At 54.5% G+C, this 23,496-nt stretch overlaps 1 protein-coding gene across 5 annotated transcripts in view; it reads left to right on the top strand.

Moving 5' to 3' along the window:
- The window catches only part of CRHR2 (corticotropin releasing hormone receptor 2), a 47,128-nt gene extending 24,527 nt beyond the window's left edge, over window positions 1–22,601 (top strand). Inside the window, exons 4-13 of one of the 5 annotated variants that reach the window (XM_058527717.1) lie at window positions 5,200–5,285; window positions 6,677–6,783; window positions 7,189–7,306; window positions 9,218–9,371; window positions 9,890–9,950; window positions 11,723–11,795; window positions 18,631–18,716; window positions 18,873–19,008; window positions 19,441–19,482; window positions 20,932–22,601. In XM_058527717.1, coding sequence (XP_058383700.1) covers window positions 5,200–5,285; window positions 6,677–6,783; window positions 7,189–7,306; window positions 9,218–9,371; window positions 9,890–9,950; window positions 11,723–11,795; window positions 18,631–18,716; window positions 18,873–19,008; window positions 19,441–19,482; window positions 20,932–21,072 — 1,004 coding nt within the window. In that variant the 3' untranslated portion in view covers window positions 21,073–22,601. Of the gene's footprint in view, window positions 1–5,199; window positions 5,286–6,673; window positions 6,784–7,188; window positions 7,307–9,217; window positions 9,372–9,889; window positions 9,951–11,722; window positions 11,796–18,630; window positions 18,717–18,872; window positions 19,009–19,440; window positions 19,488–19,738; window positions 20,488–20,931 lie in introns of those variants that run through there. The other 4 variants (XM_058527713.1, XM_058527735.1, XM_058527726.1 and 1 more) reach the window with 4 other exon arrangements.
- The last annotated feature ends 895 nt before the right edge of the window (window positions 22,602–23,496 follow it).

Below are 23,496 nucleotides of genomic sequence, written 5' to 3'. Positions count from 1 at the left end.
TGGTTAACTTCGTGCACTCTGCTTAGGCGGCCCGGATCCCAGGCGTGGACCTACGCACCACTCATCAAGCCATGCTGTGGCAGGCGTCCCATATACAAAATAGAGGAAGATTGACACAGATGTTAGCTCAGGGCTAATATTCCTGAGCAAAAAGAGGAAGATTGGCAACGAATGTTAGCTCAGGGCCGATCTTCCTCACCAAAAAAAAAAAAAAAGAAAGAAAGAAACAGCCAGAGGGGAGGGTGACTTAGGCCTTGCCCCCCTGGCCTGGCTGGGAAAGCATGACCCCTTACAGGGGTCACTGAGAGAGAATAATCCTGGCCCAGTGTGAGCCAGGGGAAGTGAGCAGCTGAACCCTCGGTGGGGCTGGAGCAGTCATGGAAGCGTCTGGAGGAACTAGGGCTGAAGCTGGGCCTTAAAGAGGGACATGAATTGGCTTGACCTTCTTGGGCTGGGCCCAGGGCCACAGGCTGAATGCAGAGTAGGAGGGCTGGGTCTTAGGAGCTCTCCAAGGTCCCCCACCTGCATAAAGGGTGGGGAGGGAATCGCATTCTGCTGTCCATGGTGCTGAATATTTCGGTCCTGCACAATGACCTCATTCCTTCAGTAAATATTGCTTCTGGCCCTTCCCGCCTCCCTGCCAGAACCTTCTCGCCCTCACTTCTTGTCATTTTCTTTCCAGATATCTAATGACCACATTGCTGCCCCACAGTCCCACTCTCTCCCCATGCCCAACCTGTCTCCTGCACTCTTTCCCCTATAGCTACCACCAGAAATGGTCCCTCATGGTCCCCGTCTCCCATAACTTGCCAATTAGACTATCAGAGACAGAAGTGCCAATGTAGGGAGCACTTGAAAGTGATGTAGGGATGTTTGGGGTTGTCACAATGGCTCGAGGGTACTGCTGGTATTTAGCAGGTTGAAAAGTCGCGTACATGGCCAGCCCTGTGGCATAGCGGTTAAGTGCGCGTGCTCCACTGCTGGTGGCCTGGGTTCGGATCCTGGGAGCGCACCAACGCACTGCTTGTCAGGCCATGCTGTGGCGGCATCCCACATAAAGTGGAGGAAGATGGGCACGGATGTTAGCTCAGGGCCAGTCTTCCTCATCACAAAGAGGAGGATTGGCATGGATGTTAGCTCAGGGCTGATCTTCCTCACTCACACACACACAAAAAAAAGTCCCATATGAAAAATAATTGACCCCCCTGAGATGCCAGTAGCATCATTGAGAAACAATTTACATTACTTTCTATGAGAGGAGAAACTGAGACCCAAAGGGAAGGGACTTAGCCAAGGTCACTTAGCCAGCCAGAGACAAAACTACAGCTAGAATATAGGCCTCCAACTTCTCTCAGCTGGGCTTTTGGACCACTCAGGTGACTGCCTGAACCAGGAACTCTTATCAAAGTGTCAGCATCTGTAAGGGGGGAGCCCACTGTAATGGGTGCTTTCAACAGGCCAGGGCCACTCTGGAGGCAGAGTCCTGGAAAACTGCTAGGGATAGGGTTCAGGCCTCCTAGGCCACAGAGCCCTGGAAGAGAAGATCCTGCCTGCATCATCCAGACCCCAGTGCCCCTGGCAGGCCACCCCACATACCATCGACTCGATCTTCAGCAGGAGCATCTGTGTTGCTGTGGTAACAGGCACCCACCTGTCTGCATCCATCTCCAACATTCTGGCCCAGCCACCTGCCCTCAGACTTTCCGTGCCCATCCTCCCATGGTTCCCCAGGGGGAACTTTTCCTGTATTACCCTCTCCTGTCCAAACCTGTGCCTGAAGCCTCAGTGTCCTCATTAGCCAGCTCCCCCGAAGAGCTAGGAACACCTGTCTTTCAGTCCCCTGGCACCCAGTGTCTGTAGCCAGAACCTCATCCCAGGCATGGGGGGGCCTCCATAGGGACACCCCCTCCCACCACTACATCCTACATCTCAGACCCTGCTTTCCAAGGTTTTGAAAGATCTGAGTCAAATTGATTCAGCCCATGTGTACTCGACAGCTCACTCCTGAGGGGGGAGCTGGTGACTCCAATATGATCTCTGCCTGCTTGTCTGTACTCAGGGAGCTCAAGTTCAGTAGCAAAGAAAAGAAAGGTCAAGTCCAAAGAGAGGAGGTCCATAGAGAATTATGGCAAATGCTCTAAAAGGGATTTTTGTTTTGCAAACTATGGATTATAGCACAATAGTGGATTGTGAAGTCAGTTTAGTGGGTCATGACCGGCATTTGTGTATAAAATAAATAGAATTCATTAGAATAGAATAGAAAGAAAAATATTATAGCTGTGGTCAAGGTAAATTTCACTTTGTGAAACTGGATTCAGTCATGTGGTGTGTGTACTGGATTGTGATAAGGAATGGATACGTTGCTGCGGTTCAAGGGCAGTAGAGTGTGAAGGCCTATGCTCAAGAGACAAGACGACGTAGAGGAGGTGTTTAGAGGAAAAAAGAAAGAGACTGCTTAATACCTCGGGTGTTGGGGAAGCCTCCAGGAGGAGGTGGCATATGATCTGGAGTTTAAAAGATAGGTAGAGGATCAGCCTGGTGGCTTAGTAGTTAAGTTCGCACACTCTGCTTCGGCGGCCCGGGGTCCGCGGGTTCAGATCCTGGGTGCAGACCTACACACTGCTCATCAAGCCATGCTGTGGTGGCTTCCCATATACAAAATAGAGGAAGATTGGCATAGATGTTAGATCAGAGACAATCTTCCTCACCAAAAAAAAAAAAAAAAGATAGCTAGGAGTTTGTCAGTGAGCAGTGGGGCAGAGTGAGGAAGATGTTTCAAGAGGTGGTTCAGCATAGAGCTGGGTATGTGCCAGGCCTGCTAATGCAAATGTCCGTTGCCGTGCAGAGTGGTGGAGATGGGCCAGGAAAGTTAGGCTGGGGCACGAGTGTCGAGGGCCTTGAATACCACACCAAGAAAGTTGGACTTTATTCCCAAGAGCAATAAAAAGCCACTGATGGCTTTTAAGCAGCAATCAACATGATCACTCTGTCAGTCAGAGTAAAAGATAGAGAGAATTGAGGGGGCAAGAGAAGAGGCAGGGAGGCAAGATAGGAGGCTGACTGGAGAGAGGGCGGAGGGATGGGCAGGAGCAGGGTGGACTCCGGAAAAAGAAAGAGGAGACAGAATCCACAGGACTTGGTACGCCAGGGCATTGATTTAAGGGACCAGAAAGGTCTCAGATTTGCAGCATCTCTATCCTGACTCCCTCCCATTCGCAAACCCACCACAAAATATCATATTTGGGAAATGACTGTTCTGAGGCCCTGTCCTTGGGGAGCCCCGCACTGATCGGAGACCAGACTCACACACCTGACCAACTCAGGCCAAGTCATGAGCAAGGACTGAGTGTGGGGCTCAGGCTGTCAGGACATCAGGCCAGTGGTGGGAGACTCAGGAGAAAGAAATTGGTGAGATGGGAGCAATCAAGGAGGCCTTCCTGGAGGAAAGGGCTTAGCACTGAACTTCAGGAAAGCTAGATAACATCTACGAACACATCCCCAGAAGATCAATTTTTCCGCCCTTTGAACCACAGCCAGGATTCAGATCTGTCTCACCTCACACAGGCCTGTTGAGAGGGACTCTAAACCCCCATCAGGAAGGGATTGTTCATTTTACAAAAGGACCCACCCTCCCAAGATACCTTTGCGTGGGTCCTTTTGGCTTCACCCCACTCTGTCCTTTAGTTCAATAACATCACTGACCCTGTGCATCAAATTCTATTAACACACAATCTTTCCTTGTAAAACAACCCCGAGGAGGGAGAAAACCCTAGTGGGGAATTGGGTGCCATAGTCAGGGGTGAAGAGCCTGTGTCCTCACTTTGGGGTCAGAATTGGTGTCAGACCATCATTGTCCTGGTTGACTCACACCCAGGCCCCTGCTGACAGGCCGGGGAGGCAGGAACAGGCCTGTAACAACCCTGAATTTGAAAAATCTATGAGCTCAGAGCACCAAATTAAAAAACAATTAAGCTAATAGAATCTCCCCCATTGTTTCTGCTCTTCAGCAAGTGCTCCTTAATAATTCGATTGCTTTTAACTCACTGTCGGCTCAACGGAAGTGGGCTTTTTAAGTAACTTAATTATTTCAGAACTCACTGCTTCCCAAAACAATCTAAGGTTCCCTCTCCAGCTCTGTGAGCTATTTATTTTAATTAGCTTTAGATTGTGTATCTAACATAACTCAAAAGAAAAATCCACAAACAGCTGCCCATTAGCCAGCGAGCAGAACCCTGGTACAAATCACCCCCAACAATGGAGTGTTTAGAATTTGCAGTCAAGTTGGGAAAGTAAGATACAAACTAATGGTGCCACGCAGAGCAGACTTGGATGTCAAGCTAGGATTTAAAGAAAGGTAGGTATGAGCATTCTTTGACCTTCGTACATTCCCCTTCAATAAAACCTACACTTCTGTACATCAGACGTGGATGCTTGGAACCGTCTCTTCACACATCACATTCCGACTTGAATACAAAGGCCAGTTCTCGAACATTTAGAGACATCACATGGTAGTCTCCCAGGCAGTCGCAGCTCCAGGTCAGCAGCATAGTCCTGGTTCCCCAAATTTCCCTCATTCCTATCTTACCACTGCTCAGTAGCCTAGGGGCTAAGAACATAAAACCTGAAGCCAGGTCTTGTATCTTTGGCAAGCAGCTTAATCTCTTCGTGCCTCGGTTTCCTCCTCTGTAAAATGGGTTGATATCAGTACCTACTTCACGGGGTTACTGTGAGGATGGAATGGACGAGCATGTATAAAGCAGTTAGAGGAGGATCTGGTATGCAGAAAACCCCTGCTATGTAAATGGGAGCTGTTATTAAAATGGAAGTGCTGACACTGGTGGGAAGAAGTATGGATCTCATAAGCGTAAAGTGATTGAGATGAGGATGGAAATTATTTGGAGCGCTGAGAACAGTGAATCTTCAGTCACAACCCAGGGCTCGCACTTGGGTTTGGTTTCAAACAAAATTAAAGAAAGTATATGAAATGCTGGTCAAAGATTGTATCAAAAATGGGTTTTATCCTGCCTTTTAGTAACCATATGTGGTAAGCCTTTTGTGCAATTTTCACATGAACTTGCAGACATGCGTTGTGTTTCCTGGCCTAGAGAGGCTGAGAAGTATGGGCCTTATCCTGTGGGCACCCAGGAACCAGGGAGTGTTCTTGAGGAGGGGAGTAACCTGCCTCTTGGTCTTTTGCAGGGAGTGCCTACCGAGAGTGCTTGGAGAATGGGACGTGGGCCTCACGGATCAACTACTCACAGTGTGAGCCCATTTTTGATGACAAGGTGAGTGGCCTCCACCTGATCTGACCCTGATCCTTGTACAGGTATTAGGACTCAGGTTGAGCACAGAGGACCCCAAGGGGGGCAGAACCAGTCTTTGTGCAGCCCAACCACTCCTTTTTGCACCTCTTGCCCCTGCCCACACCTCCTGTCCTGTGCTCAGTGACACTGTGGTGGGTAGAGAAGGGCGACATGGAGCCCCGCCTTTGGGAGAGCTCGGGCTGGCAGAGGATGCAACCAGGATGGCACGTGGCAGAAGAAGAGAGTACCATACAACCAGTGCCCTCACATCTAACAGGCTGGGTGACGTCCTTCCTCCTCTGGGCCTCAGTTTCCCCATCTGGGATTCTGATTCTGTGACTCCACGTGGAAACAAGTGCAGCCCCCAGAAGCGCAGTTCCCACGGGAAGCTGAGTCCCGCTCAGACCTCACCAGCCCCCCTTGCTCAGGAACTGGATTCCATGCTGCCTGCCTCCCCCTGAGTGAAGCTACACCGCATTCCTGACCCACAGTGATACCTCCCACTTCCATCCCCCTCCTCATTCACCCGTTACAGCCCCAGCGGGGCTGGAGCATTTCCCCAAAAGAAGTCCAAGTCCAGGGGAAAAACATTTGTCTACTCTGAGAAAGTGATGCTACAAAATGTGAGCCAAAGAGGGTCTGCACTGAGGGCCGCAGGAGTGGCAAGTGGGCCGGCCCCCTCCGGTCCTCTGTCCCCACCTCTCCATCTTTCAACCCCTCTGAGTGGTGGCAAAGCAAAGTGAGTGCCGGGTGGAGTGGGGGGATAGTCAGCCCTGGCAGGAAGCAGTATCATGGCCTCTGTTTAGAATTGCCAGCACGTGGGGATGACAAAAAGCAGACTGGCTTTCAGTTGGTTTTATACTGTTCTTAAACTCCCCCCCTTGTTGCTGCACCCAGGGCAGAGTGAGCCCAAGGCGCCCCCCACCCGGACCTCTCATAGTCGCTGCTTCAGGGGCAGGAGGGCAGGTTGGCTCCATTATACAGATGTCAAAACTGAGGCCCAGAGATACAAATCAACTCACCCCCAGTTGCTCAGCCAGCCAGGATCTGAGCTAAAACTAAAGACGGGTGTGGCAACTCCAGAATTAAAAAGAAAAGAAAATCTGCGTACCAGCACCTCTAGCATATCTCAGAATGCGCAGTGTCCAGAGCTGCCCCAAAGCTGCATGTTGGGAGGCCTGACCACGGCCATTTGTACCAAGAGCCACTCAGGGCCGATAGGAGTGAGCTCTAGGGACCAGGCATGGCGATGACACCAGGAGCCACTTCTGCCCCACGTCAGGACACGACATGGCCGTCACTAGGGTGCCCAGCCCTGCCCTCCACATGCCCCATGCCTCCGTCTGCCCTGTGTCTGTCTGTCTGTCCAGCAGAGGAAGTATGACCTGCACTACCGTGTCGCTCTCGTTGTCAACTACCTGGGCCACTGCGTTTCTGTGGCGGCCCTTGTGGCCGCCTTCCTGCTTTTCCTGGCCCTGCGGTGAGTCCATCCTGCCCCCCGCTTTTTCCCTGCCCCTCCTCCCATAGCACCCCCTTCACCTCTCCCAGACATGTCACCTCCACTGCAGGGGCCCTGGAGCCAGTGGACAAACGGGGTTTGGGGAGGAGCCAGGGCACTGACCGCTGGCAGACATGCAGCGTGCAGACAGGGAGCTGCCTTTAAGAGACCCAACCGGGGCCACCATGAGTGGGCGTGTGGCTCCTGGTGCAGCCCTGCCCTCACCCCAGGCTGAGTCTCTACCTGGCCTCAGGGGGGGCCCCATCCCAGCTGACCCCTGACCCCAGCTGACCCCTGATCCCAGCCCCAACCGAGTTCTGACCCCAGGTGGAGCCTGTCCCAGCTGAGCGCTGATCCTGTCTGACCCCTGACCTGGGCCTCCCACAGGAGCATCCGCTGTCTGCGGAACGTGATTCACTGGAACCTCATCACCACCTTTATCCTGCGAAATGTCATGTGGTTCCTGCTGCAGCTCATCGACCACGAAGTGCATGAGAGCAACGAGGTCGCTGGGCGGAGGCTTGGGGCTGGGCCTGGGGGGCTCCGGGCTCTGGGGGCACCCGCCTTTCTTTCCTAATCCTCAGGTGCAGACCCAGACCTGAGCTCACCTCCACCCCAGTCATTGTCCCTCCAGAGCTGGGGCTAGAGGGTCGGGGGGTTGCTGCCAGGCCAGGGTCTTGGAGCAGCACCAACCTGACATCAGACTTTGGTTTATCCCATTCCACCCCCTGTCTCGTGAATTCAGAACCTCCCAAAGACCCCTGAGAGGAAGGGAGGCTGGAATTAACCTCTGTTGAGCTTTATCTCACTTAAATTCCATTGACAGACCTGTAGGGATTATTTTCCCCATTATACAGACATGGAAACTGAGGCTCAGAGAGGTCAGGAGACACTGTAATGATGGCTCTACGTTGAGGCCAGCAAGGTCTTGTGCAGGCCATCCCACGTGTTGGCTGCCCACCCCAGGCTTGTGTCAACTGCTGTTGTACTGTGTCCAAGTCATTGTAAAACCGGAGACTAGAATGGGGCAAGCAGAGTTCTTTGGCACGCCGTTAGACACTTCTCAGTACATTCTCTTTGGAGGGCTGGACATGAGCAGACACCCAGCCTGGTGCGACCTCTAACTTGGCCCCACATGAAGCCCTGCTCCAGCACCAACTGCAATTAATCCAATCTTGGATGCCCTGCAGCCCACTATTGGCTTGTACTGATAAGATGTCACTTAACCTGGAGAACAAGCAGAGTTGGGAGAGGGGCTCTTTAGCTTCCCACCTCAGGAGGACTTGCCCAGAACAGAGGAGACAGACAGCCACATGCAGTCCAAGATCAGGACTGGGACCGTGGGGGAAAGCCACGGAGACAGCGACCAGCTCAGCACGGGGTGATTTCTGACAGCCAGGGCTGTCACCGCCGGACAGAGAGGGGTTGGGCTGTGCATGGGAGCAGAGAGCTCCCCATCGCAGGGCTCCACTAGCCACCACTCCCTACATCCCAATCTCAGCCCTGAGGATGCCAGGGACGAATCCCTGGGAAAGATGGCCAGGTAGGGTCTGTTGAGAAGAGCTCTGGCCTGGAGGCCCGAGACCTGGCTGTGGCTCACTATGGCTCTGGGCAGGCTTTTCCTCTGCCCGCACCCCGTCTTGCCTCTGCAAGGTACTTGGGAGGGTAGCCCTGCTCGGAGGGACAGGGACCAATTCCCCTCTGCTGGGAAGGCAAATGACAACAACACTCATTTCTTGGTGCCTGCCTTTGCCATCCTTCATCTCCTTTAACCACCCTGTAAGACGGCATCATTATTTTCTCCATGTCACAGTGACGTTCAGAGAGGTACAGCCACTTGCCAGAGGCCCCAGAGTTGGCAAGTCTCCCTCCAGAGCTGGCAGTGATCATACTAAAACCAGAATCTCCCAAACCAGATATTTTGGAGCATCTCCTCCATGGCTTAAGTTCACCTGCATAGGCCATGTACTGTTATTCATATAACGATTTTCTTTTGATTGACTCACAACTTTTTTTCTACATGAAATTTCATATTCCATCCCTAAGTGGAAACCAGCCCGACTTGCTGTGGATTGAATGTGACCCACAAAAAAATGACAATGAAAACACAACAGTGTTGTTCAATTCTAGCCTCTTTTGCAGAAAGCTCGGAGCCAGACTCCTCTTTCTTTATTAAAAAAGGAGATTAGAAAGCTCTGGGGAGAAGTCAAAGACACATTAGCACCAGCGAGACTGGCGCTTTAACTTCATCCGGAACAGAGAGGGGGCAATGACGAAGGATGAATTCCCAGAATGAAATTCGGGGGTATTTAATGCTATGTCCCTGACCTAAAATGACCTTCCCTCCGTGGGTGCCCATGCCGCACCCTTGGGCCCTGGCCCCAGGCAGCCCCTGACCACTGCCTGCCCCATGCAGGTCTGGTGCCGCTGCATCACCACCATCTTCAACTACTTCGTGGTGACCAACTTCTTCTGGATGTTCGTCGAGGGCTGCTACCTGCACACGGCCATCGTCATGACCTACTCCACCGAGTGTCTGCGGAAGTGGCTCTTCCTCTTCATCGGATGGTGTGAGCGTCCCGGGGGCCAGCAGGGCCTAGCGGGGAGGGGGCACTGCTGATAAGGTCACCTCCCTTCATCTTGGGTCCAAGGATGGGACCACAGCCCTGCCAACCATCCTCAGGACAGTTCGAGGATGCAGTCACTCCCCTCCATGCCGGCAAGGAAGAAGCAAATGGTCCCTTCAAAAGAACATTCCATAGATAGCCCTCCTCTCCTTGCCTGGAATGGCCAAGCCAAAGACCTTTGTCTGACTTCAAGAGAGAAGCTGGCCAGCTCCACTTCTGTCAAAAAAAATCTCAGAAAATCACGTGGTCCCCTCATCTCTGACCTGCTTGGAGGGGATGGCTGAGAGTGGGGGAAGGATGGGGGTGAGGTCTAGGGACAAGGCCCCCGGGGTCGTGGATGGCCTACAGTTGGGCGACTGGAAACATGATCCCAGACCCTTGTGGTCCTCCCACCTGTGTTCTACAGGAGGGTCCCCTGTCCATCTGTCTGGCCGCTACAGCCTTGTCTGTCCTCCTTTCAGGCATCCCCTGCCCCATCATCATCGCCTGGGCTGTTGGGAAACTCTACTATGAGAACGAACAGTAAGTAGAACAGGCCAGCCACGGGGGTCAGAGGGATGTGAGGACAGGTCAGCCGTGGGGTCCAGCCAAGCCATGGGGCAGGAATTGCAGCCATGCCAGAATGGATTCACTTTCCCATTGTTTTTTTTTTGTGTGTGAGGAAGATCAGCCCTGAGCTAACATCCATGCTAATCCTCCTCTTTTTGCTGAGGAAGACCCGCTCTGAGCTAACATCTATTACCAATCCTCCTCCTTTTTTTTTCCCCCCAAAGCCCCAGTAGATAGTTGTATGTCATAGTTGCACATCCTTCTAGTTGCTGTATGTGGGACGCGGCCTCAGCATGGCTGGAGAAGCGGTGTGTCAGTGCACACCCGGGATCCAAACCCGGGCCACCAGTAGCGGAGCGCGCGCACTTAACCGCTAAGCCACAGGGCCGGCCCTCCCATTGTTCTTAAATTGAAAAAATATCCCGGCACCCGGAGGTCCTCAAGTGGTAGGTGTCAAGTCAACTTTGTTGAATTGAGTTAGCAATCGTGGTTCCTGTACGGGGCCCAGTGCATGACGCCTTTGGCCTTTGGTAAGGCTTCCTCCTCGGAGTTGAATGGGGCAGGTCTGGTCCAGGGACCAAGGGCTGGAGGCTTTCACAGACCCCTGGGCGGGAGCAGTGAGCATTTGTCTTATTCCAGCATTCCAGTCTCTGCCTAAGGTGCAGTGTCCCACCCTGGGACCCTCCCTGTACCAGAGACTTTGATACACTAAGCTGCAGCCCAGATGATGGCAACTCTGGCCACAGGCCAGCCAAGGAGCAGCTGGGAAGCCGGGCGCCACCAGCTGAGACAAGGGAATAGGAGAACGTCAGTCTCAGTATACAGATCTCCAAGGAGTTGCCAAGGCTGGAGAGAGCAGAGGCAACTTGGGAGCGGGGGCAGGAAGGGCTGGGTTCTAGGAGCTCAATATTAGGAAGAGCTCCTAACGATAAAAGCTGCCCAAGAATAAGAGGGCTGCCCTGGGAGGTAGTGAGCTTCCTGTCAAAGGGGGTGTTCAAGCAAAGACCAGAAACCTCAGTGCTGGGAGGCAGCAAGGGAGATCCTATTTGAGGCACTGTGCACTGGATGACCTCTGAGGTTGCGGAGGACACAGTCAATTTCCCGAAGTCCATATGGCCCTTCTCGAGGTCCAGTCGGAGTTGCTGGCAGAGCCGGACCAGGTCCTGGCCCAGCCTTTCCCCGGACCCTGAAGTTTCTCCTCCTTCAGAGGATAATGAAGCCTCTGGTAGCAGCAGGCCCCCTTCACTGGGTGAACGAGGCTCAGCTTGGAGACAGGCCGGGGTTCAAGGTGGGATAAGGCTGCACATCTGCTGCTTGTGTGGCTAAGTGCCTGGCGCGTGGAGCGGCGAGTTCTGACTGAGGCGGGTACAGGTGGTACAGGGTGGTTGGGCCCTGGGCCAGCCAGGGGGAGCCCGGCTCTCCTTTCATTCATGAGCCTCCTGCACGCCCAGCCCTGGGCCCAGCAGTCTGAGATGGGGTGAGTGAGTGAGGAGAAGGAGGAGACCCCAGTCTCCCTGCCCTAAGTCCAGCTGGGGAGACCAGACCCTCCATGCAGGGCAAAGGCAGCCCAGGGGTGAGCAGGGTGGTCAGTGGGGCTGGGGGCTGTAGGGAACCCCAGCTTTTCAGGAAGGTGCAGCCCTGGAGATGGGGTCTCAGGAAGGGTCAAGCTGGAGGACCCTGGGCCCCAGTCCACAGTGGTCCCCAGGCCACTCAGCAGGCCACTTACAGCCACTCCATCTTTGCAGGTGCTGGTTTGGCAAGGAGCCCGGTGATCTGGTGGACTACATCTACCAGGGCCCCATCATCCTTGTGCTCCTGGTAGGTCCTCAGTGGGGACTGGGACAGGGCTGGGCACCAGAGGAACAGCAGAGACGCTGGGGAAGGATGTGGCCTGGAGCAGCCCCCCAAGCACACCTGTAGACACCACCCCCCTACCCGGCACCCCCACTCCCAGCTCTCTCTCACCCACACTCCATGCCCAGGTGCAGCCCCCTCCCCTCTCTGGACCTCGAGTTCTTTCTCTGGGCAGAGAATGGGTTTGACTGGCAGACTTCTAGTGCCTCCCACATCTGAGTCCCCTTGCCAGGTACAATGCCAAGATAGCCAGGCGAGGGGGCAGCTGGTGGCAAGAGAAGGGTGTGCGGGCTTCTGTTCAGCCCTGACCTACATCCCCCTCCGCCCCCAGGAACCCCGTCTGGGCCCCCGCCCACCGCCCCCTGCCTGGAACAGTGGTGCCAGAATGAAGCCTAATGAGCAATTGTTCCTGTCCAGCCCCCTGCCTTTGCCAAATGTATTCACATCTAAGGCATAATTGCCGCCACGTCTTTAATCCACAACGAGCTTTAATTAAGGTAGAGTTTCAGTAGAGGCTGCATTCTGCAAAAACGAATCCATTATATATCATACATTTAAAAAAAGAGAGGTACAAAGAGCCCCGTAAGAAATTGGCATTTACGTAAGACTTATTTCAGGCTCGGTAATTTCAGGCTCCTGTATGTTAACAGCTTCCTTAAAGGGCCACTTGCCCCTTGTGGGAAACAGAGGGCTCATCCTCCTCTTGCACACAGCAGACAGCCACTCTTTATCTCTTTTATTTCCTGACTGTCGTCCTTTTTGTGACTTCTTCTGGGATTCGTTTGACCCCCATCTTTGGAGTGTCCTTGATGACTAGGAAGGTTTTTCACCCACTGCCTGAAATTCCACCATCAGGGCTCCATTCATGTCAGAGGCAGAAGCCGATCCTTGCCAGCAGTCAGTGGGGGAAGGGTTGTCCTTGGAGTCACAGCTGCAATGAGTCACTCACCCCCTAGTGTGAACAGAAGTTTCCATGAGACCCCTCCCCTCCTGGCCAGCTGCCAAGAGCCCATCCTGGAGGGATAGGGCTTTTTTGTGTGTGTGTGAGGAAGATTAGCCCTGAGCTAACATCTGTTGCCAATCCTCCTCTTTTTGCTGAGGAAGACTGGCCCTGGGCTAACATCCGTGCCCATCTTGCTCCACTTTATATGTGGGACGCCTGCCACAGCATGGCTTGATAAGCAATGCATAGGTCTGCACCCGGGATCTGAGCCTGCGAACCCCAGGCTGCTGAAGCGGAGTGCGTGAACTTAAGCCCTACGCCACCGGGCCGGCCTCAGGATAGGGCTTTTGGTAAGCCTGGAACCCCGCCAAGGAAGATGGCCTAGCCTGGATGGGGAATGAACCATAGTGGGGAGCGAGCCCCCCTGCAAGGATGTTGGATGGAAGTGAGGAGATGAACAGAGAAAGGGAGACTGGCGTGGAGGGCTCAGTGTAGAGACCAGACTCCTGGCCCCTCTCCATGCCCCTTCTCTGGTTCCACCCTCACCCCTTGGCCCAAGAGCCCTTTGCGTGTCTTTCCCTTTGGGCCCAGCCCACCCGCAGCTGTTTGCACTGCCAGGGCTTCCACATTCCAAGCTGAGCCCTTCCAGAAGCTCTGTCTTCATTACTTCCAATCCTCCTATCCTCGATGCCTGGAAGTAGGGATTGTGCTCCCCATTTTACAGGTGAAGAAACTGAGAGAGACGAATGGCCTGCCCAAGGCCACCACTCATAGCTAACTGAGCTGAGACTCAGGGGCGGGTCACCCACCACCTGCCTGCCGTCCTCTCGGGGCCACCCCTGCCCTCCCCAGCAGTTTATAGCTGCATTTCTGCTGCTGAGACACACGCTTATTTCTGGGTTCCAGGAAGTGAGTTGTCTGATTGAGTTTGCAGGAGGCCATTGTCACTGCTGTTGTCATAGGAAAGGCATGTGGCATTTGTTGGGCCTTGCTCTGGGCCAGGCCTGGGGCAGAGTGCTCTACAGGAGTATTTTAACCTGTGCCGACCTTCCACGCCCGGCTCTGTGGCTGTCTCCGTTGGGTGGGTGAGGATGCAGAAGCTCAGAGAGGTTAATTAAGCATCTTGCCCAAGGCTGCATGAATGCCAATTGGAATAGCCAGTTAGAGGCATGTGACAAGGATTTGGTGCCAGGCGCTCTTTTGGGAGGTGGTCCCAGGAAGCACAGCAAGGGATGGGAGGAGAAGACAAGGAAGGGGGGAAACCAACAAAGGGTGAGGTGATGAGCAGGCTACCAGGGGGCCACCATGGCGAAGAGTCATCTCAGAATTGCCCCCGAGGGTCGGGAAGCTGAGTTACTTATTCACAGACTTCATGCCTCATCAGTGGAGGTTGCCCTTGGGACGTTAAATTTCCACATTTCCAGACGCCCCTGTTTTCAGGCTGAGCTAGCTCCCCTGGCACCAGAGAAAGCCTCAGGCTGGGAACTGTCCCCAGCAGCTACAAGTACAGGGGCCCAGAGGACCCAGGCTGGGCACCTACAGTGTGTGGCACGTCAGGTCTGTTGGGCTAAAGCCTTGGCTCTTCATACTACGAGGGTGTCTCCTCGCTCATTGCTCCTCCCAGCAACACCCCAGCTGCCCTGTTCCTAATGCAGATTCCAGGGCCCCCGCCTGCCACTGGGAATGTCTGGAGTGGGCCCAAGATCTGCATTTGGAACAAGCACCTCCGGTGCCCTTGATGCGCACACTCTGGTTGGAGACTCATGGTGTCCTGGCCCTGCAGGAGGGCTGTGTGTCTGGCCTTTCTCCATGGCTCGCAGTAGCGCTCCGGACTTGGGCCTTTGAGACTTCACCTACCTCAAAAATGCCCACAGGCGGAGAAAACTGAGGTGTCCAGTGAGGACCAGGCTGCTGGGGCCATGAAACAGACTGGTCACCAGGCTGCTGGGGGCACCCTCAGTTCCATCTTGTGGGGCTCCCTGGTGACAAGTCACCAGGCTCCACAGACCCAGGTGGGACAGACTGGCTGTCCGTGTTGCTTGACCTGGTGAGTGTGCTGTACAAGAAGCTGAGAGCTGGAGAGAGGTGACAAGAGGGACCTGAGATGTAATGGCAGCACCCCAATAAACCCCTTCAATACCCAGGACTGGAGGGGAGCAGAGGGCATCCCCAAGGGCTGGGCCCTCCTCCCTGCCTGCCTGCCTGCCTGCCTCTGCGCACGTGCAGACAGCGAAGGGGCTCCCGTGAGCACCGTGACTTAGCAGGTGCCCTCCCCTTGCAGGGCTTGGGGAGGCAAACGGTGCTCCTCGAGCACTGGAGGTTAAGAACCAGCGAGCAGGGCTGTCTCTTTTCTCTGCCTGGTCGGGGTATGGGCTGTGTGGCGTCGTGCAACAAGCAGTAGCTGGAGCCACGTGGGGTCTGTGGTGTGATCCTGAGGGAGCCTTTTGCCCTCTTGGAGCCTCAGTTTCCCACCTATAACAGGAGGATGCCAGTCCCTGCTTCACGGGGTCACTGTGAGGACTAGTGGCTTGGGACACATGCTGGTGGCCCTGGGGCTCTGCCCCCAGCAGTTCCTCCAACACCTGGAGCCACAGGTTGGGATCCTGAGCTGCTGGGCCTTGCAGTGCTCTCCTGAGCTGCCATCACCCGACCCTGGCAGTGTGAACAGTGCCTTCCCTCTGGCTCCGTCCATCTGGCCCACGTTTCATTAACCCCTGCAGGAGCAGCAGTATGATGTAGGGGTTAGAAGAAGGATGCTGAGGCCGGCTGCCTCTGTTGAAATCTGACGCCAGCGCCTCCTACCTCAGTGGCATGGGCAAGTGATGTAGCCTATTTGAACCTCAGCTTGTGTATCTGTAAATGGGGATAAGGCTGCCGCTTGAGGAATAGTCATGAAGTACTTGGAACAAAACCTGGAATGATCCACATTAGGGAGCAGTGGGCCTCCCTTGTCTGTCGTGGAGCAGCTGTAATGTCCAGACCCCCAGTCAAAAGATCGCAAGGTGACCTGATGCCCACCACCACCTGCCAGGACCGAGCTGTGACCAGGCTGGGGCCCTGACCCCCACAGAGCCTCATTAGGGGTAAAGCTGGCTCCCCTGGGGAGCTAACGTGCTGGTGGGGGCCTAAGCCGCCAGCATCAGAGCACCGGGAAAGACGGGGCAGGATGATGCAAGGCTGGACTTCTCAGGGGCAGCTTCTCCAGGGCCTGGCCTTACCCTTTCACCCCACACCCTCGCCCCTCAGCGTTCCCAGAGCCCACCCCACGCAGGCTGCCCTAAGAACATTCTGGGCTGGGCGGGCCCTGCAGGGGTTGTTGTAGAAGGAGGTAGATGTCACTGTTTTGGCTCACCTCAGCCACACTGCCGCCAGCCAGCCTGTCTCCCCAACCCCAGGCTTCCTCCCCTGGTCTTTGCTCTGTTTGGAACACAATCCCCCGCACCTTCCTTCACTTCTCGGCCCACGTGCCATTTCTCTAGGCCTTTCTGACTCCTTAGGAAAGATGCAGTGCCCCCTCCCCCCAGACCACAAGCCTTCTACCTGCAGGAGCTGGGTCAGCCGTGTCTACTTCCCATCACTGGTGGCCGTCTCAGAGCCTGGCACCTGGCAAGTCAATTCACTGAATGAATGAATAAAACCAGAAACCAGGGTACAGTAGCCAGTGCTCACGGAAGAGCCAGAATTTTTTTGGAGTAGGTGGAGAGGGGAGTCCTAGAATGGAGAGCTCAGTGTGGGCTGGGGTGGTCAGCGGCTCCCTGGAGGAGGGAGGAAGGTGCTGTGGGGGGTGAGGCGGAGCAGGTGTTGTAAAGGGGGAGGCTGGGAACCACACTTATAAGGAAAGAGTGACTTTCAGGCTGCACAGACCCAGGCTGAGATGGGGTGCGAGCATCACCAACTGCCTGCCCCTAGTTGGTGTTTACACCAACTAGTGCGAGGAGAGGGGATAAGGCCTTGTCTCCCAGACTCTCCACACTAGACCCTGTCCTGCTCTTGCCTCAGCACGTGGAACAGGGCCCTGTGGCCCGGAGGTGCTCAGCAACTGTTTATTGACTGGATGGATGGGTAGGTGGACGTGTGCATGTTACCCATTAAATAAATGGGTGAGTGTGTGGGTAGATAAATTGATGAATGGATGGTTGAGTAAATATTTGGATAGGTGGCTGGATGAATGGATGCATGGATAAGAGTGGGTAGATAATTGAATAAATTGGTTAGTGGGTTGATAGATGATGGATGAATAAGATTTAATGCAGGGAAATATAACAGAAATTAGAATATATTTTGATTCCAACAGCCTTTACTCTCAGAGAAGTCAGGAAGAATCAGAAAAGGTCAAGTATTTTGTATCAACTTGTATGAGAAAATTAGGATTGACCTATGTGTTAAGGTGACCTTGAGATCTAAGGGAATATACTAGAAACCAAGGAGCTAGAAATTAGATGAGCCTTAAGAGGAAAGTGTGCAGCAGGCCATGGGCAGCCCTGGCTGACGGCTTCCCACTCCACCCCTTACCCCGGGTTCACCAGGCCGTGCCACTGTGGGTGTGAGAGCAGCAGGCTGTGGCTGAGGAGTCTGAGCCCCCCAGGACCCCAGAGCATCCTCTAGCCTAGGGGTCATCCAGAGGCCACAGGGAAGTCTGTCCCTATGATGTCTGCCTATGTCTTCCAACTTCTAGCCTGGGATCCAGAACTTAGGAGGGCTTAAGAAGCGATGGATTCTCAGGACTGAGACTTGGGAGGGATGTGTGTGTGTGTGTGTGTGTGTGTGTGTGTGTGTGTGTGTGTGTACTCACACATGTGTACACACATGAGCCAGCAGACACCCCTGGGCTAATATGTATCTCCCTCTGACCCATGGGCACTTTCTTGGGAGAGAGTCCCAGTGTGTCAGGCTGACACACATTCACTTTCTTGTCTGCTCACACTTGGAGATGGATGAAGAGAAACACGGGCATGCCCACGTCCCCAGATACACACTCACACGTGAACACACCCGCCGAGGCAAACACACACAGCACAGAGAGCAGACCCACAGACGCAACCCAGAGCATTTCGAGGGCAGCACACAGCCACGCAGACAAGCTGACACAGATTAACAGGCGCCCAGAGACCACACATAGCACAAGGCTGACTCAGGAGGCCACGCAGGCAGGTCTCGGGGAGAGACTGTGTGCAGTGGGCTCTGATGCTGAGAGACGGCTCAGAATGAAGACAAATGAGCTCCTTCCAGAAGCCTCAGAGTCAGCCCAGCAGCCCATTCATCTTCATTGCCTCTGGGGTGTATGCGAAGGTTCTAGAGTTTTCCTGGACCCAGGGGATGGATGGTGAGAGATTAATCACTCTGTCAGCAACTGTTATTAATCACTCCATCCGGCCGGGTCTGTGCCATCGGGGCAGGTCTGTCCTCAGTCAGAAGGGCCTCAGGGAGACCCTTGATGACAAGTGGGGACCCTGTGGCACAGAGTGGAAGGGGCCCTGGCAGAGTCATGGGCCCAGCTCCAGTGGCGTCTCTGAGCAGGGCTGGGGCTTGGGGACTCTCTGAGCACTCGTGTCCCAGGAGGAGTGGCCTCTGTGCTCTTGTTCACTGCCTCCCAAGCTGCTTTTCCTCCCTCCAGTCTGGGGGTGGAGAAGCAGGGCCTGGAGCCCCCAGGAGGGGAGCTGAGCAAATGAGGGTGTCTCCTGTCCCGACAAGGGAGGAGCAGAGGCCTTGGGGCCCCAGGCAGGTGCCGGGGCGCCAGGTGGGACAGGCGTGTGCGTGGGACGCGGGTCTTCAGTGGGTTACCGGGGGAGGTGGCTGCCTCCGGGCTCATCCCCACCTCGTGGTCCTTCCTTTTTCCCTCTGCCTCCCTCCCTCCAGATCAACTTTGTATTTCTGTTCAACATCGTCAGGATCCTCATGACAAAATTACGAGCCTCCACCACGTCAGAGACGATCCAGTACAGGTGGGTGATGAGTGCCGTGAGCCCCAGCGGGGGACAAGGGGGGAGGCCGGGGCCATTCCCCTGCCTCCAGGGAGCTCGCTCAGGCTCCGGGAAGAACCAACGTGAGTGAGGCCCGGCCTGCAGTCTGGGCTCAGGCCGTCTTGTCTCGCCCCCCAGGAAGGCAGTGAAGGCCACTCTGGTTCTCCTGCCCCTCCTGGGCATCACCTACATGCTCTTCTTCATCAACCCTGGGGAGGACGACCTGTCGCAGATCGTGTTCATCTATTTCAACTCCTTCCTGCAGTCTTTCCAGGTGGGGGCCGCGGTGAGCTTTCCTGACCTGGAATGCTCCGGTGCCCGTGCCCTTACAAAGACGGTCACATGGGACTGGCACACACGTGGTTCACTTATGTACACACTAAATATAAGCAGATGCGCACACTGAACCCCAGCCTGGTCCCCGTCACCCCATCCCCAGGGCCTGGGTGGGCCCACACCCCGACGGGGTCTGGATCACCGTAGTCTGCACCTGCTGCTGGCCCAGCACCTGCTCTGAGGGTTCCTGGCAGCCTGTCACTCGCAGTGGGCCCCGGTACACCTGCACCATAAAGGGTGAGGCCCTAGCCAGCTCTGGCCCTCTGGGGTCCTGGGTCAGAGTGTTCCCCGGCGATCCTGTCCCTGCTCCACCCCTCCAGGTAGAGCGGCTCCCCAAGCAGGTCACTGACCCTCCTCCCTTCCTTTCCAGGGTTTCTTTGTGTCTGTCTTCTACTGCTTCTTCAATGGAGAGGTATGAGACCGGGCTCCAGGGAGGCCTGGGCTCGGAGGTCCTCAGACCCCACTCTAGGGCTGTTCCAGTGAAGCTGCCCAGCCTTTCAGGAGTGCAGGGGCCCTCTGTTCAGCTCTGCCCTGGAGGAGGGAGGGGAAGGCTGGAGAAACCACTCAGGGGGCACAGGAATCCTGCCTGAGGGACTCGAGCCAGTTTAGGTCAGTATGCAGGCCAGAAACAATATGTCATCACTCCACAAACGGCGCTCGGCGAGCCAGGTGAGCAGGGGAGCCCAGGCTGCAGGGTCTCACAGAAGAGAGAAGCCAGAACAGAGGTGGTGAGAGGAGAAAGCTTCCAGGAGCAAGTCAGGTGTGAGCCATGCCTCCAGGCCGTTATGGACCCAGGGAGCGGAAAAGATACCAGCACATTCCCCCCGATGCCAAGAAGACCACACACCTCTGGGTGGGCTCTAGGTGAGACCCGGGTGCAGCCTGTTGGCCCAGAATCCCAGCGGCTGACTGGGGAGAGATGCTCACGCAGGCCTGCGGTGGGTGAAGACACACAGTGGGTTCTGGAGCAAAGAGCAGACACAGCCCCCCAGGGCCGGAGAGCTTCCAGACACTCAAGAGGAATGCGAAGCCTGGACAAGGCCGCTTCACTTGCCTGTGCAGAGCGCGATGGTGGGGTATCTCTGCAAGCCTGGGGCTCTGTCAGTCAAAGCAGACCTCCGATGGGAAAGCCCAGCAGAGGAGGCTGGCCTGGGCTCGAGGGCAGGGAGAGAAGGAGCCGCTTCTCCTTCAAAGCACACAATGGACGCTCACGGAGCATTAATTCTGTTCAACCATATGCTAGGCTAGCATGTGGGAGACATGACCATTTTACAGAAAAATTCTTCTATTACAATGCAAATGAGAATAAAATGGCACCAGCGACCATCAGGCTTTGAAACGACTAGAACTGTTAGCTTTCTGTCTGGCAGTGCGTGTTATGGTAAGCGAGGCGGGGTCTCTCGGGAGGTGGAGGTCAGGGCTGCCGAGGAGGTGAGAGGAGGGTCCTTCAGGAGGGAGGAGGATGCCAGCCAAGAGTGGAGCACAGATTTCAGCAGGTGCCCGGGAGAGCACAAGGGGCGGATTCGCGAAGCCGGGTCCTCTGGTCCCGCCATGGCAGATGTGAGGTGGCAGAGCAAGGTGGGAGGGGAAGGCAATGAGTCCAAACGAAGCGTGCAGTGGAGCTTCTCCGAGGGAGGGGCCCTGAAGAGGCTGCAGAGGAGGCCTGAGCTTCAAGGGCCAGCAGCGTCAGGGGAAGGACCTGCTTTTGGAACCAGCCAGTCCCTGGGTGTGACGGTGGCAGTTGAGAGGGACACCCCAGTCTCCCTTGATGGCCCTGCCAGGGTTGGGGAGCAAGAGAGAGCTGTCCCAGACCCCAGGATTGGCCCCCGCAGGCCCAGCTGAGCCTCTACCTCTCCCACAGGTGCGTTCGGCCGTGAGGAAGAGGTGGCACCGCTGGCAGGACCATCACTCCCTCCGAGTCCCTGTGGCCCGGGCCATGTCCATCCCCACGTCGCCCACGCGGATCAGCTTCCACAGCATCAAGCAGACGGCTGCTGTATGACCCCTCAGTCGCCCACCTCACCCATCGCTCCATCGGGACAGCTTCCCCATCCTCCTTCACTGCCTTGCTCTGGGTTCTCCTTGCCATGCAGGCCCTGGTGGGGGCAGGAGGGAAGGGAGAGACCGGCTCCCCAGCCTGGCAGGAGAGAGGCTGTGCAGCAGCGCGAGGCCACGCCAAGGAACCAGGGCCAGCTGGGCCCAAGGTCTCAGTGCGAGAGGGGGCAGAGAGCTAGATCCTCACTGTAGCCCCATTCACAGATGAGGAAACTGAGGCCCAGAGCCAGGAAGGGCCAGCCCAAGTCACACAGCTAGTTCGTGGTGGACCCGGGGCTCCTCTGCCCCACTCACCGTGTGGGCCTTCCTGCCAGCAACAGGGTCACAGTTAGCCCTGCTCCCTGCCTTCTGCCTCCATGCTCAATGGCACCCTCTGCTGTTGGAGGAGGCACAGCAGCTGGAGTAAAGGATTAATTCAGCTGGGTTCATCCCAGGGGCTCTCCCAGAGAACCTCACACCCCACCCTACCCCACCATCCCTCCACCCCTCCCAGCCATCCTGCTGCCCCTGGAGCCCCATGAAGGATACTGCCTCTTTTCTGGGAGACATCTTCTCAGCCTAGTCCACAAATTCAGAGGCTTGGGGAGGGCAGGTTGGGAGGAAGGCAGGGCCAGGGCAGCCGTACACTCGTAGGCTGACCAGATACACAGGGCAGGATGAAACGAGGAGAAGCAGCATGGGAGACAGGTTGGCAGAAGGAATGGGGTAGAAATCGCAGAACCAAAGTATGTCTTTGCTGATTGGAACTAACCCCCAGCCCCGACCTGAGACGGCTTCAGCCTCCCCTTCAGAACCAACACCTTGACTCTCTGTGAAATAAACCATGCCTCTGTGGAAACGGCCTGCCCTCAGGTCCAGTCGACCAGGCATCCGCAGGGGTGCTGTGGGCCGAAGATGGTGGGCTGGGTCCATCCTTGTTTGCAGAGACTCTGGCCCTGGCCTGGGGCCAGTTCTCCCTCTCTGACCTGTGCACCACTAGGTCTGTCCCTAGTCATTCACCCAGGCCACTATCTGCCCCTCCTTCCCAACCAAAGGCCGTTTAATTCCACACGGGGGAGAAGTGCAGCTCACCCAGAATGCCACAGAGGCCAAGCTTCTGGGATCTGGAGGGCAGTGTAGACAAGGCCTGCAGTCTCCGTGGGCACCAACCACGGGGGGGTTTCCACCTCGTCTTCCATCCCTGCTTCCCTCCAGGAAAGGGTGGGGGTCAGGGGGCAAGAGGAGCCATCAGGCCAGCATTTGAAAGCGCTTTTGCTCTAGGGACGCCTCCCCCAAATTTTTCAAATTATGTATCCCATCTTGCATGTTTTTAAGTTGACATCTAATATTTTTCCATAAGTTTTAAAACTTGCAAGAGATGTAATTTCTGGCATTTGGTAAATATTTACATTTTAAAATAAAACTGTCACAACGCTTTATATCACACAGAATTCAAACACAACAGTGATTTAATACCTACTCTCACCTATTTAAAAAAAACACAACCCGCTCTTTTTTAACAGTTGGAAATTTTACCTTGTTCCTTTTCTCTTTTATTTATTTTTTTAGAGTGTGAATTAATTAATTAATTTTTTCCCCCAAAGCCCCAGTAGACAGTTGTATGTCATAGCTGCACATCCTTCTAGTTGCTGTATGTGGGACGCAGTCTCAGCATGGCCGGAGAAGCGGTGCGTCGGTGCACGCCCGGGATCCGAACCCGGGCCGCCAGCAGCGGAGCGCGTGCACCCAACCGCTAAGCCACGGGGCTGGCCCCTTTTCTCTTTGAATTTGCATCATCTTCATCCTATTTCCCTTATAGCATTTTATATGAATGCAGTATTTTTTATGGAAGTCTTTTATTGCTCACCTTATCATACTTCTCTGCCACAAAATATATTTAGAAATTGACATTGAAATATTTAATTTCCTAGTTCAAAAGGTTCTAAGGGTTTTTTAAAAAGTCTTCTGTATTGAGTTATTGTAACTATTTTTTGATATAAAATATAGTATCCAATTGATTAAAACAACAGCGATACCAAGTTTTAATAAGTGTTAAACCTAAAAAGGAAAATTAATTGAAAACACATCTCAATGAAATGGATAGGAATGTAATTGCTCATGAATCTATGGATGAATATTTATTGCTAGAATGAATCAGGACTCAGCATCATTTATTTTTAAAAGTTTTTAAAGCTCTACATGCTGAGAAGCCTTTTCACATAAAGCAGCAGATGTCACACAAATAAGCAGATGTCACTCAATTCTCCAAACTTCGGAGATGTATGCCAAAAATTGCATAGTGAGCTACCATCAAAAATGATCTGTCAGCTGGCCACTTAAGTCCTCTTTAAATTTGGCTGAAAGAAATGAATTGAGAATCATCAGACTTGCC

This window comes from Diceros bicornis, chromosome 3 (genome assembly GCF_020826845.1).
Source record: "Diceros bicornis minor isolate mBicDic1 chromosome 3, mDicBic1.mat.cur, whole genome shotgun sequence".
NCBI classification, from domain to species: domain Eukaryota; kingdom Metazoa; phylum Chordata; class Mammalia; order Perissodactyla; family Rhinocerotidae; genus Diceros; species Diceros bicornis.
The sequence above is the reverse complement of the archived record's forward strand: the minus strand, read 5'-3'. Positions and strand labels throughout refer to the sequence as shown.